The 12352-nt window shown below is 50.3% G+C and overlaps 1 protein-coding gene across 1 annotated transcript; it reads left to right on the forward strand.

Moving 5' to 3' along the window:
• The first annotated feature begins 5985 nt into the window (after window positions 1–5985).
• On the forward strand, window positions 5986–9966 carry LOC106499856 (adipogenesis regulatory factor-like). Its single transcript, XM_013961479.2, has 3 exons — window positions 5986–6173; window positions 9308–9370; window positions 9806–9966. The coding sequence occupies exons 1-3, from the start codon at window positions 6104–6106 to the stop codon at window positions 9901–9903; spliced, it is 231 nt and encodes a 76-aa protein (XP_013816933.1). The 5' UTR covers window positions 5986–6103; the 3' UTR covers window positions 9904–9966.
• The last annotated feature ends 2386 nt before the right edge of the window (window positions 9967–12352 follow it).

Here is a 12352-nt window from a genome sequence, read left to right on the forward strand (position 1 = left end):
TACTACCTTAAGCAAACAGTATTGTATGTAAAATGCATCTTTGTTCTGCAATTCCCTATGCCTTTGTGTAGAAAAAGGAAAGCTGTTTGAGATATGGATAGCTTTCTCTCTCTCCAAATACAATATTTTAAGGCAGAATGCCCTCCTTATCCTTCATGTAGCAAAAACACGTATTTTAGCACATCTTGTTTCATCTGTTCATAATGTTCTGTTCAAAATGGATCGTAAGTCCTCAGCAATGTTATTGCCCTGCTCTTTCAACAGCGCAATAATTATTGCCACATTCGTTGAGTATACTTACAGAAATACTGAAGCTAGTAATATTCCAGCACACCAGAACATTCATATTATGAAACTAAGCTTTCTTCCAGTAATCAGAAGTTGTTAGTGTTATATTTCATGTCAATTGTTCATTTATTCCATTATGTTGTATTTCTACGTTAAATAAAAGATAAAGTAATATTTCCCCCCTCTCCCCCACTGGATATATATCACCTTGTTAGGTACTCTTGTTGTTATATTGGGCTTTCAGTAAAGGGTCTCATAATGTCTCGCAAGTCTCTTGTGCTTTTTGATTCAAAGTCCAGCGAGGTCAGTAACCATCAGGTAAGGTAGGTGAACACCGAGTCCATTTAGCAGCTAAACAGACGTACGGCAAAGAGCAGCGCAGCGCTCCGGAGGAAGGCCATGGCATCTGGAAGTGAAGGAGACTTTTGGTGTCCACCGCCTCGGCCTTGCTGTCACATCTGTTGCCAGTCTAGATTTCTGGCTGCTATAGGCCACAAGAAATCTTCTGTTAACTCCCACGGGAACAAAATGAGACCCTCGGTGCACACTGGCAGTGATAACACTAAACACAGGCTAGCAATCAGTACCAGTGATATGAGAAAGCACTATACAGCACTTCTTAATTTCTTTAATCATGCATGAGCTGAAGTTTCTGGTTGTTGCTTGTAGGCAACCCAGGATATGCTATACAGCAGTTAGGCGCTTGTAAAGGTGCTTAAGGACAGTGTCTGCGCTAGAGAGGAAAGTGGGCAATCTTCTTGCCTAGGAGATGGAAATATTTGTTTAGATTGCTGCTTGCTGGGCAATCAGAGACTGGCTGCTGTCAAACAGGACGCTCAGGTAGCGTTTCCTTTGTCAACAAAAAGCACTAATACCCACTTATTTACAGTAAGTGCTCTTAGCTTTGCCTTTGGATGTTTCTCATTGCTAGGCAATATTGCCTTTTTTTTTTCTGGTTCAAAGCCTTTCCAGCCAGCTCTCAATAAAAAGCTAATCTGGGTCTTACAAAAGGAAAATCAAAAAATAACCCAAAGTGTCTGGATGTAATGAAGCAGGGCAATCCAGGCCAATTTTAGGTATTGCTGTTTCGCACCTGTTGACCAAGAGATGTGATTGACTCAATTTTTTTGGAAGCTGTGTGTACTAATCCTTGTTAATGCAGCCCTAGGACAGACTGACTCACCGCCGAACCCGAAGAACACCACCGTCTGCAATCTCCACAAGGGCTGCGTGGACTAAAAACCTTTAGAGGAACCTATCTGTAATACATCACCTGTGAGTAAACATAGTACAGGGCCTTGCACAGAGTGTCCCGATGCAATGTCCCCTGTCATTTAAAGCTTTAAAAGCCTAAATATTTACCCAAGTACAAGCTCACAGAAAAAGCACTACACTATTGCACTCTCAGTTACTGGGCAGCACTCAATAGTACTTAATTATTTAGTACTTTCCATGGTTACTTCCCAGATGGTTAAACCCTCAGCGGCTGAATCCCTGAGGCTGGGAATTCAGGTGCCGGTGTTGTGTTTGGGGCTTCTGTGCTGCGGATGGTAGGGGTTATACGCCAGTCTTACAATATGTCCTTTTTTTTCCCCTTTTTTTTTGCAAAGCATTTCTTGGTTCGTATTGCAAAAGAATTGAGCAGAGGTGTTTCTCCCCTGGTAAAACCAGTGACCCCCTCAAAGGGCCGGCTCCGCGGCGCTGCTGGGGCGCGCGGCCCGGGCGCTGGGGCGCAGCTTGTAGGCTGCCTCACTGCGGCTGCAGGGCACAGCTTCAGCGCGGGCACAGCGGTTTTCACCGCCCGGCGCCCTCGCCTGCAGCGCCTGGCGCCAGCCGGGGAGGGCCGGGGCAAAGGCACCCGAGCATCCGCCGGTCGCGGCCTCCAGTTCCCTAATACTTGCGGCTGGGAGCGCCCCTGCTGCCGGCAGCCCAGCCGGGGGCTTCCCGCGCCTTCGCCAGCGGCTGCCGACGGGGAGCGGATCCGGCCTTTCAGCTTTCACGGCAACCCTGTTTTTTCTAAAGATTGTGTCCTCATTTGCCATTTACAGTAACGCTAGGGTGAAACAGAGCCTACGGTTTTACGTGACAACACTTCAGAACTGAGTCTAGTATCTATAGCCAACACTATTCTTAATACCTTTTTCCAAATTCATTCTTATTAGACACAGAATTATGCAATTTGTGGAGTCTTCTCTGTGACAGAAATAAACTCATCTTTTTAACAGTTTTTTCTTTTTAACCAGCTTTGCATTTCCTCAGTGCAGTTGCGATTCACAGCGTTTGCTTGCAGCTTCCCCGTTCAGCCACAGCGTGGAGCAGAAGTCCAAAAGCGCCACCGCAGCCCGGCCCGTACAGCGGGCGGCCGCGAGCAGCAGCATCCTCGTCGCGCGGGACCGGGACTGGGACAGGGCCAGGCTCTGGCAGTGCCGGCGCCTCAGGCTGGCAGCAGGGAAAATCCGGGTAGACCGAAGCCCTCAGAAATGACCTGATGTGAATGGTTTTCAGTTTGCTCACAAGCCTTGCGGTAGGAGATGTTTCTCCTAATTTTTTGCGTTTGGAAGAGCCCCCTCAGCCCTGGCACATGCTGCAGCGTGCCTGGCTGTGGTGTGTGAACACGCACACACACACCACGCACACACACACACCCCACACACCACGCACACACCACGCACACCCCACGCCTCTTAGCTTCCCCTTCGCCTTCAGATAGGAAGCTGCCAGGGATTTCATCCAAGCCATCTACTCTTAAGAGCGGCTACTGCTTCCTACTTAGCGACAGTTCTTACTTCTTTTCTTCTTTCCATTACAGCTCTCCGAGCTGCTCTAGGCAATTGCAGCTTTTCCTTCGAAGTTTTCCAGCCCTCACGTTTGATTTTAAAGCTCGGAAGGCAGAGCTGACTGGGAAAGCTGGGCAGCGTGTAAAAGAAACATTTTCCTCCGCAGCTTGACTTACTCCGCGTGCAGAGAGGACTGCAGTGTTAAATATTCACCAAGCTGTGCTAAAAAAAGCTGTTCTCGGGTCTCTCCTGCTGCGCTTGGCCCGAGCAGCCCCCTTGGGCCAGCCGGCACAAACTCGCGCTGCCTCAGTTTCCCCGCGGCTCCCGCTGGCGCCTTGCTGCTTCAACCCCACTTCCCACCCCCCGCGCAGCTCGCTAGGCACCGGCGAGCCGGGGTCTCGCGTGCGTCAGGACCGACCCCGCGGCCGTCGTTCCCTCCCCAGCCCTCGCCTGCCGGCGGTCGCCCTGTCGCGGCAGCGCTCAGCGCCCCAGGCGCGACACCAAGAAACCCGGGGGCGATGATCCCGCCATCTCCGTGCACCCCCGGCATGTGCTCAGGGGAAAGCTGCCGCGGTGGCCACGCGCTCGGGCGGGTTTGTGCTGTTGCATTGCAACCTGCAAAAATGTTGGATAAACCAATCGCTCTGTCTCTGCTCCACGCGGCGAAGAGCGGCAGCAGGAGACGTGGTTTCGGGAGCGCCGGCGAGGCCGGCCCCCGCCAGCAGCCCGCTCCCCCGGTGCCCACCACCGCTGGGCTGGCAGCAGGTGCATCCCGCTTGCCCCCTCGCTGCCCCCAAGCTCGTCTAATCTCTTTCTGAGGCTGCCGGCAGGGCCCAGCCGCCGACAGCAGCGAAGGTTGCGGCTGCCGCACGACGAGGACCTTCCCCTGCCGCCTCGAGCTGGCTGCCAGCAGCTGCGCCCTGTGGGGGATAACGGGGCCGGGGCGGAGGCGGCCGTCGCGGGAGCCGCCTGCACCTGGGCTGGGGCCGGCAGCCACAAAGCAGCCTGGGAAGGGGGCCCGCAGGGGCCCCACCACCACCACCACCACTCATCATCACCATCATCATCATCATCATCACCACCACCACCACCACCATCACCACTGCCAGCAGCAGGTGTGGCAGCAGGTAGGAGCAGGGGCGCGGGGCGGCAGCGTCTGCAAACCTCTGTATATCTTTGTTTGTCTTCTGTGTTTGTAGCCTGTACGATATCTGGAAGTAGGTGCTTTTTGTGTTTGAAAACTGTGGTGTGTTTTAACGTTGTGAATCCTGTGAGGCAAACGCCGTCTCTTCTCTGCGCGCGGGTAATGTCGTAGCGGTGTCATCTCTAGCTTTGTGCCTCACCGCGCACTTGGGTCGCCTCGGCGCAATGCGATTAGGGTCTCTGCCTGTAGCTCAACTTACGTTGCTCGGCTTCGCTCACGAGCCGAGGCGTCGGCGCCATTCCCGTGCCGGTGCGCGGCTGTGGGGAAGTCCCTCGCCGCCGGCCGTGGGGCGGCTCTTGGCGGCCCCTCTGGAAGGCGGGAAGGAGGCTGCGGGCAGCGTGGGCCCCTGCCCGGGGCAGGCGCCGGCGGGGCCGGGCGAGGAAGCGGCCGTTTCCCACAAGCAAGCCCCGCCGCGGGCGGCTGGGAGCGCCGCGGGGAGCAGCGGGTCGACGCTTACCGCCCGGCCGCTGCGTTTCCGGGCGTCGAGTGCCGCTCTGCGTCACGTGGAGCAGCTCAGCTTTTCTCTGCTGTGTCTCTGGCTGCTTCCCAGCTTTGCCAAAGGCTCGAGGCTTGACGTTAAGCAAGACTTAAATTGAAAACCGAAATCTTTACTTTTCTTCTTTTTTTTTTCTTAACCGTATATGGAATAGTCTGCTTTAAAAAATGGTGAGCGATCCTTTCCTCTCTTGTCAGAAGGTAAAACGGTGTAGAAAAGCCCTCCTGCCTCCCCCAGCCCCGCGTTGCGCTTGGCTGGCGCGCAGCAGAGCTTCGTGGCCAGCCAGCAACTGCGACGGCTGGAAGAAGAGAGGCTTTTGGCTGAAAGGCTGGGAGGGCAGCGCGAGGAGCCGCCGCCGCTCACGCGAAAGGGCCGGGACAAGCAGGGGCATTTCTAGAGCGAGCGGGCGACACGTGTAACCAGCCCTTTGCTCTGAGGCCGGCCGGGCGTTCTTCGGCTCTCTCTTCTTTTTGGCCGAGTACGTCGTTACCCCTGAAGGCAGCCGGCGCGCTGGCCCCGAGGCGCGCCGCGAACGGGACGTCGCCGCGAGCAGCTCCCGCGGCCGTGGGCCCGGGCCGGGGTCGGGGCGGAGGGAAGGGCACGACCCGGCTCTTGCCCGGCTCCTGCGCCGGCTGCTGGAAACGGGGTTAAAACATGAGCCAGCTGCGCCGTGGGTTTGGTTTCCTCCCTCCGTGCCACAGGACTGTCAGTGGGTTACTTACTGGTTAAAAGGCGGAGGATGAACCCCACCCCCACCCCGTTTCTTTTTTTAACTACAAACTTTGAGTCCAACTGGGAAGGGGGAAAAAAAAAAAAAAAGAATTTGGGCAAGAATCCTCTGCAACTGGATACTTTTCTATGTAAGGTTTTGAAATGCCAGAGTTAATTTAGGCAATTCTTGGATGTTTTGCGGTGCGATGTTGTTCTGCCCGGGTTAGTGTGGGCTGCGCTGCCTGGACCCGCTCCCGCGGCTCCCGCTTGCAGAGGTTTCCTCAGGGCAGCCCGGGAACGCGCGCTGTTTACCAACTCCTCAGTATGGGAAAAAACAAAGCTTTTATTCCAAAAGCTATGGAAAACTTCTGCTGATTAAATCCACGCCCTCTCTCTGGGGAGGAAAACATAATAAACACGAATGTCTCATCACCCTTTTGTGCTTCGTATATTAATCACCCAACAAGGGCTCTTGGCCTTTCCCTGTTCCCGTTCGCGTTTGCCCTGTAACTCCGGGGAGGAGTTCAGCTTTCTCTATAAAAAGCTGCACTTTGGAGAACATCGTAACAGACCAAACTTAGGATCCACTCGCCCGTCGTCTGCTGGGAGAGAAGGCAGAAAGCAACCATGTTTGGGATTGGGAAGAAGCTCGCCGAGGAAGCGACTCAGCAAGCTGAGCATAAAGCGCAGGCGGCAGGTAAATACACGTCGCTGCTTTTCCTCATCAGGCGTCCGTTCAGGCGTTCAGAAAGCACAGGCTCTGCTCCAGCCCCAGCAGGCTTCTGTCCGGCAGCTTGGAGCACGTCGCTCTTGTGCGTAAACTCTGCTTTATAGCTGCTCTCCTCCAAAGTGTGGCCAGTGCGTCTTGCAAGCGTCAAACCCTCTAATGCTATAGTAAAGGAGGGACCAATGTTAACCTCTAGTTTCCCACTCTGGCTTCTGCTGTGGGGTGTCTAGGTGATGCGGGAAGAGACGAGAGGTCAGCAGAAAGCTGAGAGGGGAGGTGAGCCTGAACATATATTCAGCCTCCTCTCTCAACTATATATATATATATATATATATAAATACATATATACCAAATACAAAATTATATCTACGAATAGAAGCAGTCATGGTAGTTATGAGCATTTGTAACAGCGGAATCAGTTCTCCGAAGTCCTCCACCAGCTCAGACCTGCGCAAGCCTGTCCTGTACAGGTAGCTCCGATTTGCTGTTAGCGCTGCAGCCCAACCAGTATTTGGAGCCGCTTATCCCACCAAAAGCCTAAGCGTAGCCATGGGGGCTCTGTGTGCTCCAGGCTCCCTCCTGCTGAGGCACTTTGAGAATCTGTCCTGAATTTAAATAACATGCCTTTCAGATGAGCCATTGCTAACGAAGCTTTAACACAAACAGAGATTTTTTTTTTTTTTTTAACTGATGCGATTCCTGAAACATCTGCATGCGCTTACTGTAATATATGAGTAGTTGAGACTGTGTTTCCTATTCCTTTACACAACTTTTAGGTTAACTCTTGACACCAGGAGTTTTGTCAGTGACTTCAAACACAGTAGAAATGTTACTTATGGGACTTCAGCTGGGTACCTGCTTGTCTGTTTGTATATATTCTACGCTTTCCTGATGTGCAGATCCTATATGCAGTGCTTAATGTAATAAGTGAAAACCTCCTACTTATTTACTATTATCCTTGGCTAGAAAGATGAAAGACCCCAAAATCACACACCCACTGCCCCCCTTTCCAGAGATTTTGGGTGGATTCTTAAATTAACCATTTTTATGCTGAAGCATGGAGGAAAATCAAACAGGCCTTCAGCAGTTGCAGGTAACCACTACATATAAACTTTTTTTAAACAAATTTCCCTTTTTTGCATTGCTGTACAGCAGCCCTAGAAAGGCATGTTTTGTGGAGGTTTATATTCCCTTTTTATTTTATTTTTTTTTTTGATGTTAGGGGACATTATTTATTGTTTCCTATGCTATAAGACCAATGTGTGGGTTTAGAAGCGGTGTTCATCATCTTGAAGGAGCTGAGTGGTTTCCTCAATGTACAGCTGACTGAACTAAGTGTTTAAGAGTCAACAAACTTCAACAGCCGAGTCTGAGTAGCAGCAGTCCTTCCCCTTTTCCCCGAGCCCTCGAAGCTGACCCAGTTCTGCAGCCGGGAGGCCGGCGTGCGCCACCACGCACACAGCTTTCGCCTCTGCCCGCTGGTGCTGGGACCCGAAACGCCAGCCAAGATCACAGGCACCGGCCTCGCTTCTGCCATCCCTGGGTGACGACAGGCCGTGAGCTTCAGGGCTCTTCCCTTTCCAAGGATAATAGCAAATATGTAGGAGGCTTTCCACTTACTCTGCTGAGTGCTGCCTATAGGATTTGCGCATTAGTAAATAAACAGCCCGTGATGCTGGACGCCTGCGACTGCGCTCCCAGTATTGCACGCAACCTTGGAAGCGTTATAAACGGAGGTACCCGCCGAATCCCCGCTTAAATTAAAACACAGGAGGGGCTTATGCCGGTTCCTAAACTAGAGCAAGACTCTTAACTGGGGATCTGCAGTTGTTAATTATATGGTTGCTGAACTGCTTCTGTGGTGCCTGCGTGTGCCCTGAGGCTCAGCCCCATGAGCCACTGCTCTGTTGAGTGGCACAACTGGTCTTTGCAAGTGTCTAAAATTAGCACCTCTCCCAGAGCTCTAAAAAGGCCAGAGAGCCATGAACTTACAGCAATAGGAAAGGTATTTTCCTTGCCCACGCCTTACGATCAGCATATGCCATTCACCAACTAGTAAACTACATCAAAAGATGATGCATGATGATAATTAGTGCATCTTCTAAGCTGTAAAAAGTGTCTTACAAACCCATGGTGAGACAGGCCGCTGGTTTACGAGACAGCCCTTATGAAACAGCTCTTGTTGAAGAACCATTCAACGCAAGCCTGGGGGGCTTTGAAGTTTTAGACACTCCCAGTCCACTTAAATGCCGTCCTTCTTCAGCATTTGTCACTTACGCAATGCTCACATCCTATTTCGTGAGTAGCTGGTCACCGGGTATGTTCAGGCCGCCCACCCTTCGGTGGCTGTCGTGCAGAACAGATGGTTTTAAAAGGTCCTAACTGGAGGCAGGATGAATAAAACAAATACAGGTTCAACTGGAGGCCCTTTACCCAAATTTTTCCTTGAGCAGCTCTTGCAAGCAAGGCTTCCCTGATCTGATAGCCTCCCTATTGGAGGCTGACCACCCAAATATTTATTAGTATTTTCTAGGGCTGCAGTTCCTCCACTTTAAGACAGGTTTATATTTTGCTCTTCATGCCATCACTATGTCTCCTCTACTGAACATTTCCTCCACACCTTTAAAACTACTTAGGTCTCTTAAGGAATAATTTTTTTTCTGGATAAAAGAGAAAATATTAGACTGAACATTAAATTCCCATGTGCTGGTCCCAGCAAGGCACTTCAAGGCAGCAAGCTTAATGCAGCTGGCAGAGACTCTTTCCCAACAAAGCTGCCCAAGATGGGTCTCTGCAGACCCTGTCCAGTTTCAGTAAAAGGAGAGACCTTTGCACCTGATTCTCCATTAGGGCTTATTTCCTGATACCTTAATGATGCCAATAACTTCCATAATCTTAGTCTGTACCAAACTACATGGTAAAGTGGGGAACTACAACCAAATTCCTAATAGCATCTCTCTTCCACTGCATCAAAGAGATCATCCTTAAGGAATAACTTTTCTTCTTCTTGTACTGAAACATTTAGGGATCCCTCCTGCAATGCAATTACTAAGTTTGGAGAAAGGTGAAGACTGTTTAATTTACACTTCTTTTTCTAATCCCAGTTAACACAGCGGGCCAGACTGTGCAGCAAGTAGTGGACCAGGTTAAGGATGCTGGTCAGAAAGGTAGAGTAATATTTCTGCTTATCGCAGTCCTGTCACTTCAGTGAAATCCCAGACAGGTTTCCCCCCTCTGCCACCCCCCAAGACCCATCATCTTGCAAGAGGCTGCCGGCACTCTGTTGCGATGCCTCTGGGCCCGAGACCTCGCGGTGCCCTCGGTGGCCACAGAGGCTGGGAGCGAGCAGTGCGCCTGCGTCGCGTGCGGCCTCTCGGCTCCCGCGGCCGTGCTGCAGGGCCAGGGCTGACCTGCGAAAAGCAACCGAGGCCTCTTTAGCCTCTTCCTCTGCCTGTGCAGAGATGGTGCTACAACACCTGGACTCCTTCAGTTTCTCCTGCCTCCCATCCCTTTCCCCATCAGTGTCCCCTCCCACTTGCTGCGCGTGGGAAAGGGGACCATATCACAGTGATGCTACAGTTACCTTTTTTCCTGCTTTAAAGCTATTGATGAAGCCTGCAAAGTGGCTGAGACTGGTGAAAAAGCTGTGAAAAATGTAGCGAATCAAGCAACCGCCTGGGGAAAAAGCTTTGGACAGTGAAGATAATGTAACACCACTGAAATTTTTGTTTCTATGATGACATGTACTCTTAAATAATAATAAAAACCTTAAAATCTACATGGCTTGCAAGTATTCTTTAGGAATCCTTTGCTTATACATCCATTAAAAACATTTGTTGTCGTGGTCTAGAAAGACTGGAGTGTTTCTTGGAGCAGACCGCGGAAGTTGCGCTACACGACTAACGCAGCCAAACGCTGCCTCCGTTTTTATGAGCCGAGGGAAAGTTTGGAGGGGGCACAACATAAATGGGGGCCTTGCGAGCTGATCTTCATCTCGTTTTGTCTTTGGGCTTAAGTCGTGCTCCCATGCGTGTAAGTCTCTCGAAAGCTGAGCACTTGCAACACCCACTTCAAGACAAGGTAAGCAGCTACGTATTTCTGCGACTGTACTCACAGCTCTGGTCTTATCCGTAATACTGGAGTTAGCTATTGCGCAGATACAGACTCAGGTGTGTTTAAGGTATGTGTGACCACTGCAGCACAGCACTGTGTTCATGCTCAAGCTAATGCTTGCTACAAAGCAGACCCTATCGCTGCCGGCAGAGCACGAGACACTGCTGTAGTGCTGCCACTGCCTGAGCTGGATCATTGGGTGTAACTGCGACAGCTCTGCACAGCAAAGCGCTGCTGTGCGATGCAGCACACAGTACGGCAGTGGAGTAACTTACCACGTTCGCCTGGCTCCTCTCAGACACAGGCAAAAAGAGATGGCAAGTGATCAGGTTTGAGCTGAAAGTGAGAGACTGGGCTGTACCAGTCTGTATTCAAATAAAGAGAACAAGGAGAAAGAAATAACCTGCTACTGCAATCCGCAAAGAGTCAGATACTGCAGTCTCACCAGTTCGTACCAGAATTGTTTAGCGGTTACTCACTTGGCATCTTGGAATTACAGCAGGAATTATCATTGCTCCAGAGCTTATTTCTAACAATGACAGCTGTCATCACTGATGTGGTATTGAGTTTGTTCCTGGACTGGAAAATAAAAAAAAAATCCATGTTCTTCTTGTACTTCTGTATGATAAATATTTTTGCATGTAGTAGCTTGCAGGCGGCAGGTAACCCTGAGCATTGTGGTTGTCAGCCTTACGAAATTCACTTGCAGGAAGCCTATATGCTGGGACACTGTCCAATGCAAATGAGCTAAATAGGTGGCATGACACTGCATACACGTACACAGACACACAGTGCTCTAGGTAATCGGCATGGTTCAGAGCAGTTTCAAATCTGTGCTCAAATCTAACGTCAAGTATTGACCGACTCCCTACAAAACATCCTACCGCGTTTGTTGGTGAATGTTTATTTAGTGGCATGTAAGTGAATACAAGCAGTGACAATGAGACGTTAGCCAGAGACCAGATTAGTGTGTGTGCATGTACGTGGGGAGGGAGGGCATTTCCCCAAGCAGTTTGAGCCAAAAACCTCATTCGAGCTACAGCTGTAGCTGAAGAAGAGTATGGTTATACTTCAGTCTACCTCTCTTTCTTCTACATTGCTTTCTTCTGCAGTGGTTAGGAAAAAGCTGGAGCTGCTTTGCACTCTGCACATCCTGAAACTAGACTAACTCTTAGCAAAACCATATGAAGCTTTACTGTTTTTGTTTGTTTTTTTTTTTTTCCTCTGTGTGCCCTTCTGCTGCTTTTGCCCAGTTGTGTGACAGGTATGACGTTGCAAAATGCGATAAGGAACATGTGATTTCATTGTGAGTTGTCTGATCGCGTTAGGACTGAGCTCAGCAATGCTGTCATACCCAGCAACAGCATAGCCCTTAACATACCCTGTCCCGAAATGGTGGTGTAGCTATCGGACATGTAGACTCACTGATATGGTTTGATTCATGTTTAACTACAAGCAAAGGGCAAACCAGCTGGCGTGCTGTATTCTGAGGTCAACCTCCTCAAGAGTCTCAGGTCTTTGACAGGAAGCACCACAAGTTCTCCCTATACACCAGTCTTCAGTTATGCTCAGTTGATGCTTTGCAGGGCTCCAAAACAGATGCTGTTAATAACAGGTCAGTAAACATTACAATCAAGTTGTACAAGGGGAAAATCCAGTCACACTAAGGGCTCATCTCTAGGTTTGGTCAAACCATGCCTGGTGGTAGGTCTGCTTGCTCTCAGCATCTTCTGGGGAAACAAGCATTACCATGTAGTTATGAGACTACATGATGCTCATGAAATGGGAAATTTAAAGCTAGGCACCTTCCAGCTTTTGGATTTTTCCTTCTGGAGTAGGGAGTAGAAGAGATCCCAGTTGGCCATCTATGCCAGCTTTCCCTATCCTTTTAAGAGTGCTTCAACACTGAAAGGGTCCCGTTTTTCAAGTATGTATAGCCACACTTGGGGCACTCTACTAAACAGGGGGAAGGAGAGGAAATGGCAGTGGGACATGGGGGAACAATATTAGCAATACAGTCAATTAGCCAAGTCTCT

This window comes from Apteryx mantelli, chromosome 7, assembly GCF_036417845.1.
Source record: "Apteryx mantelli isolate bAptMan1 chromosome 7, bAptMan1.hap1, whole genome shotgun sequence".
Lineage (NCBI taxonomy): Eukaryota > Metazoa > Chordata > Aves > Apterygiformes > Apterygidae > Apteryx > Apteryx mantelli.

Bases quoted from the DNA above. Each gene is read 5' to 3' on its own strand.
- LOC106499856 (XM_013961479.2), top strand. From the start codon at position 6,104: ATGTTTGGGATTGGGAAGAAGCTCGCCGAGGAAGCGACTCAGCAAGCT. The intron at 6,174-9,307 runs GTAAATACACGT...TTCTAATCCCAG, and splicing joins GCATAAAGCGCAGGCGGCAG to TTAACACAGCGGGCCAGACT. The intron at 9,371-9,805 runs GTAGAGTAATAT...CCTGCTTTAAAG, and splicing joins TAAGGATGCTGGTCAGAAAG to CTATTGATGAAGCCTGCAAA.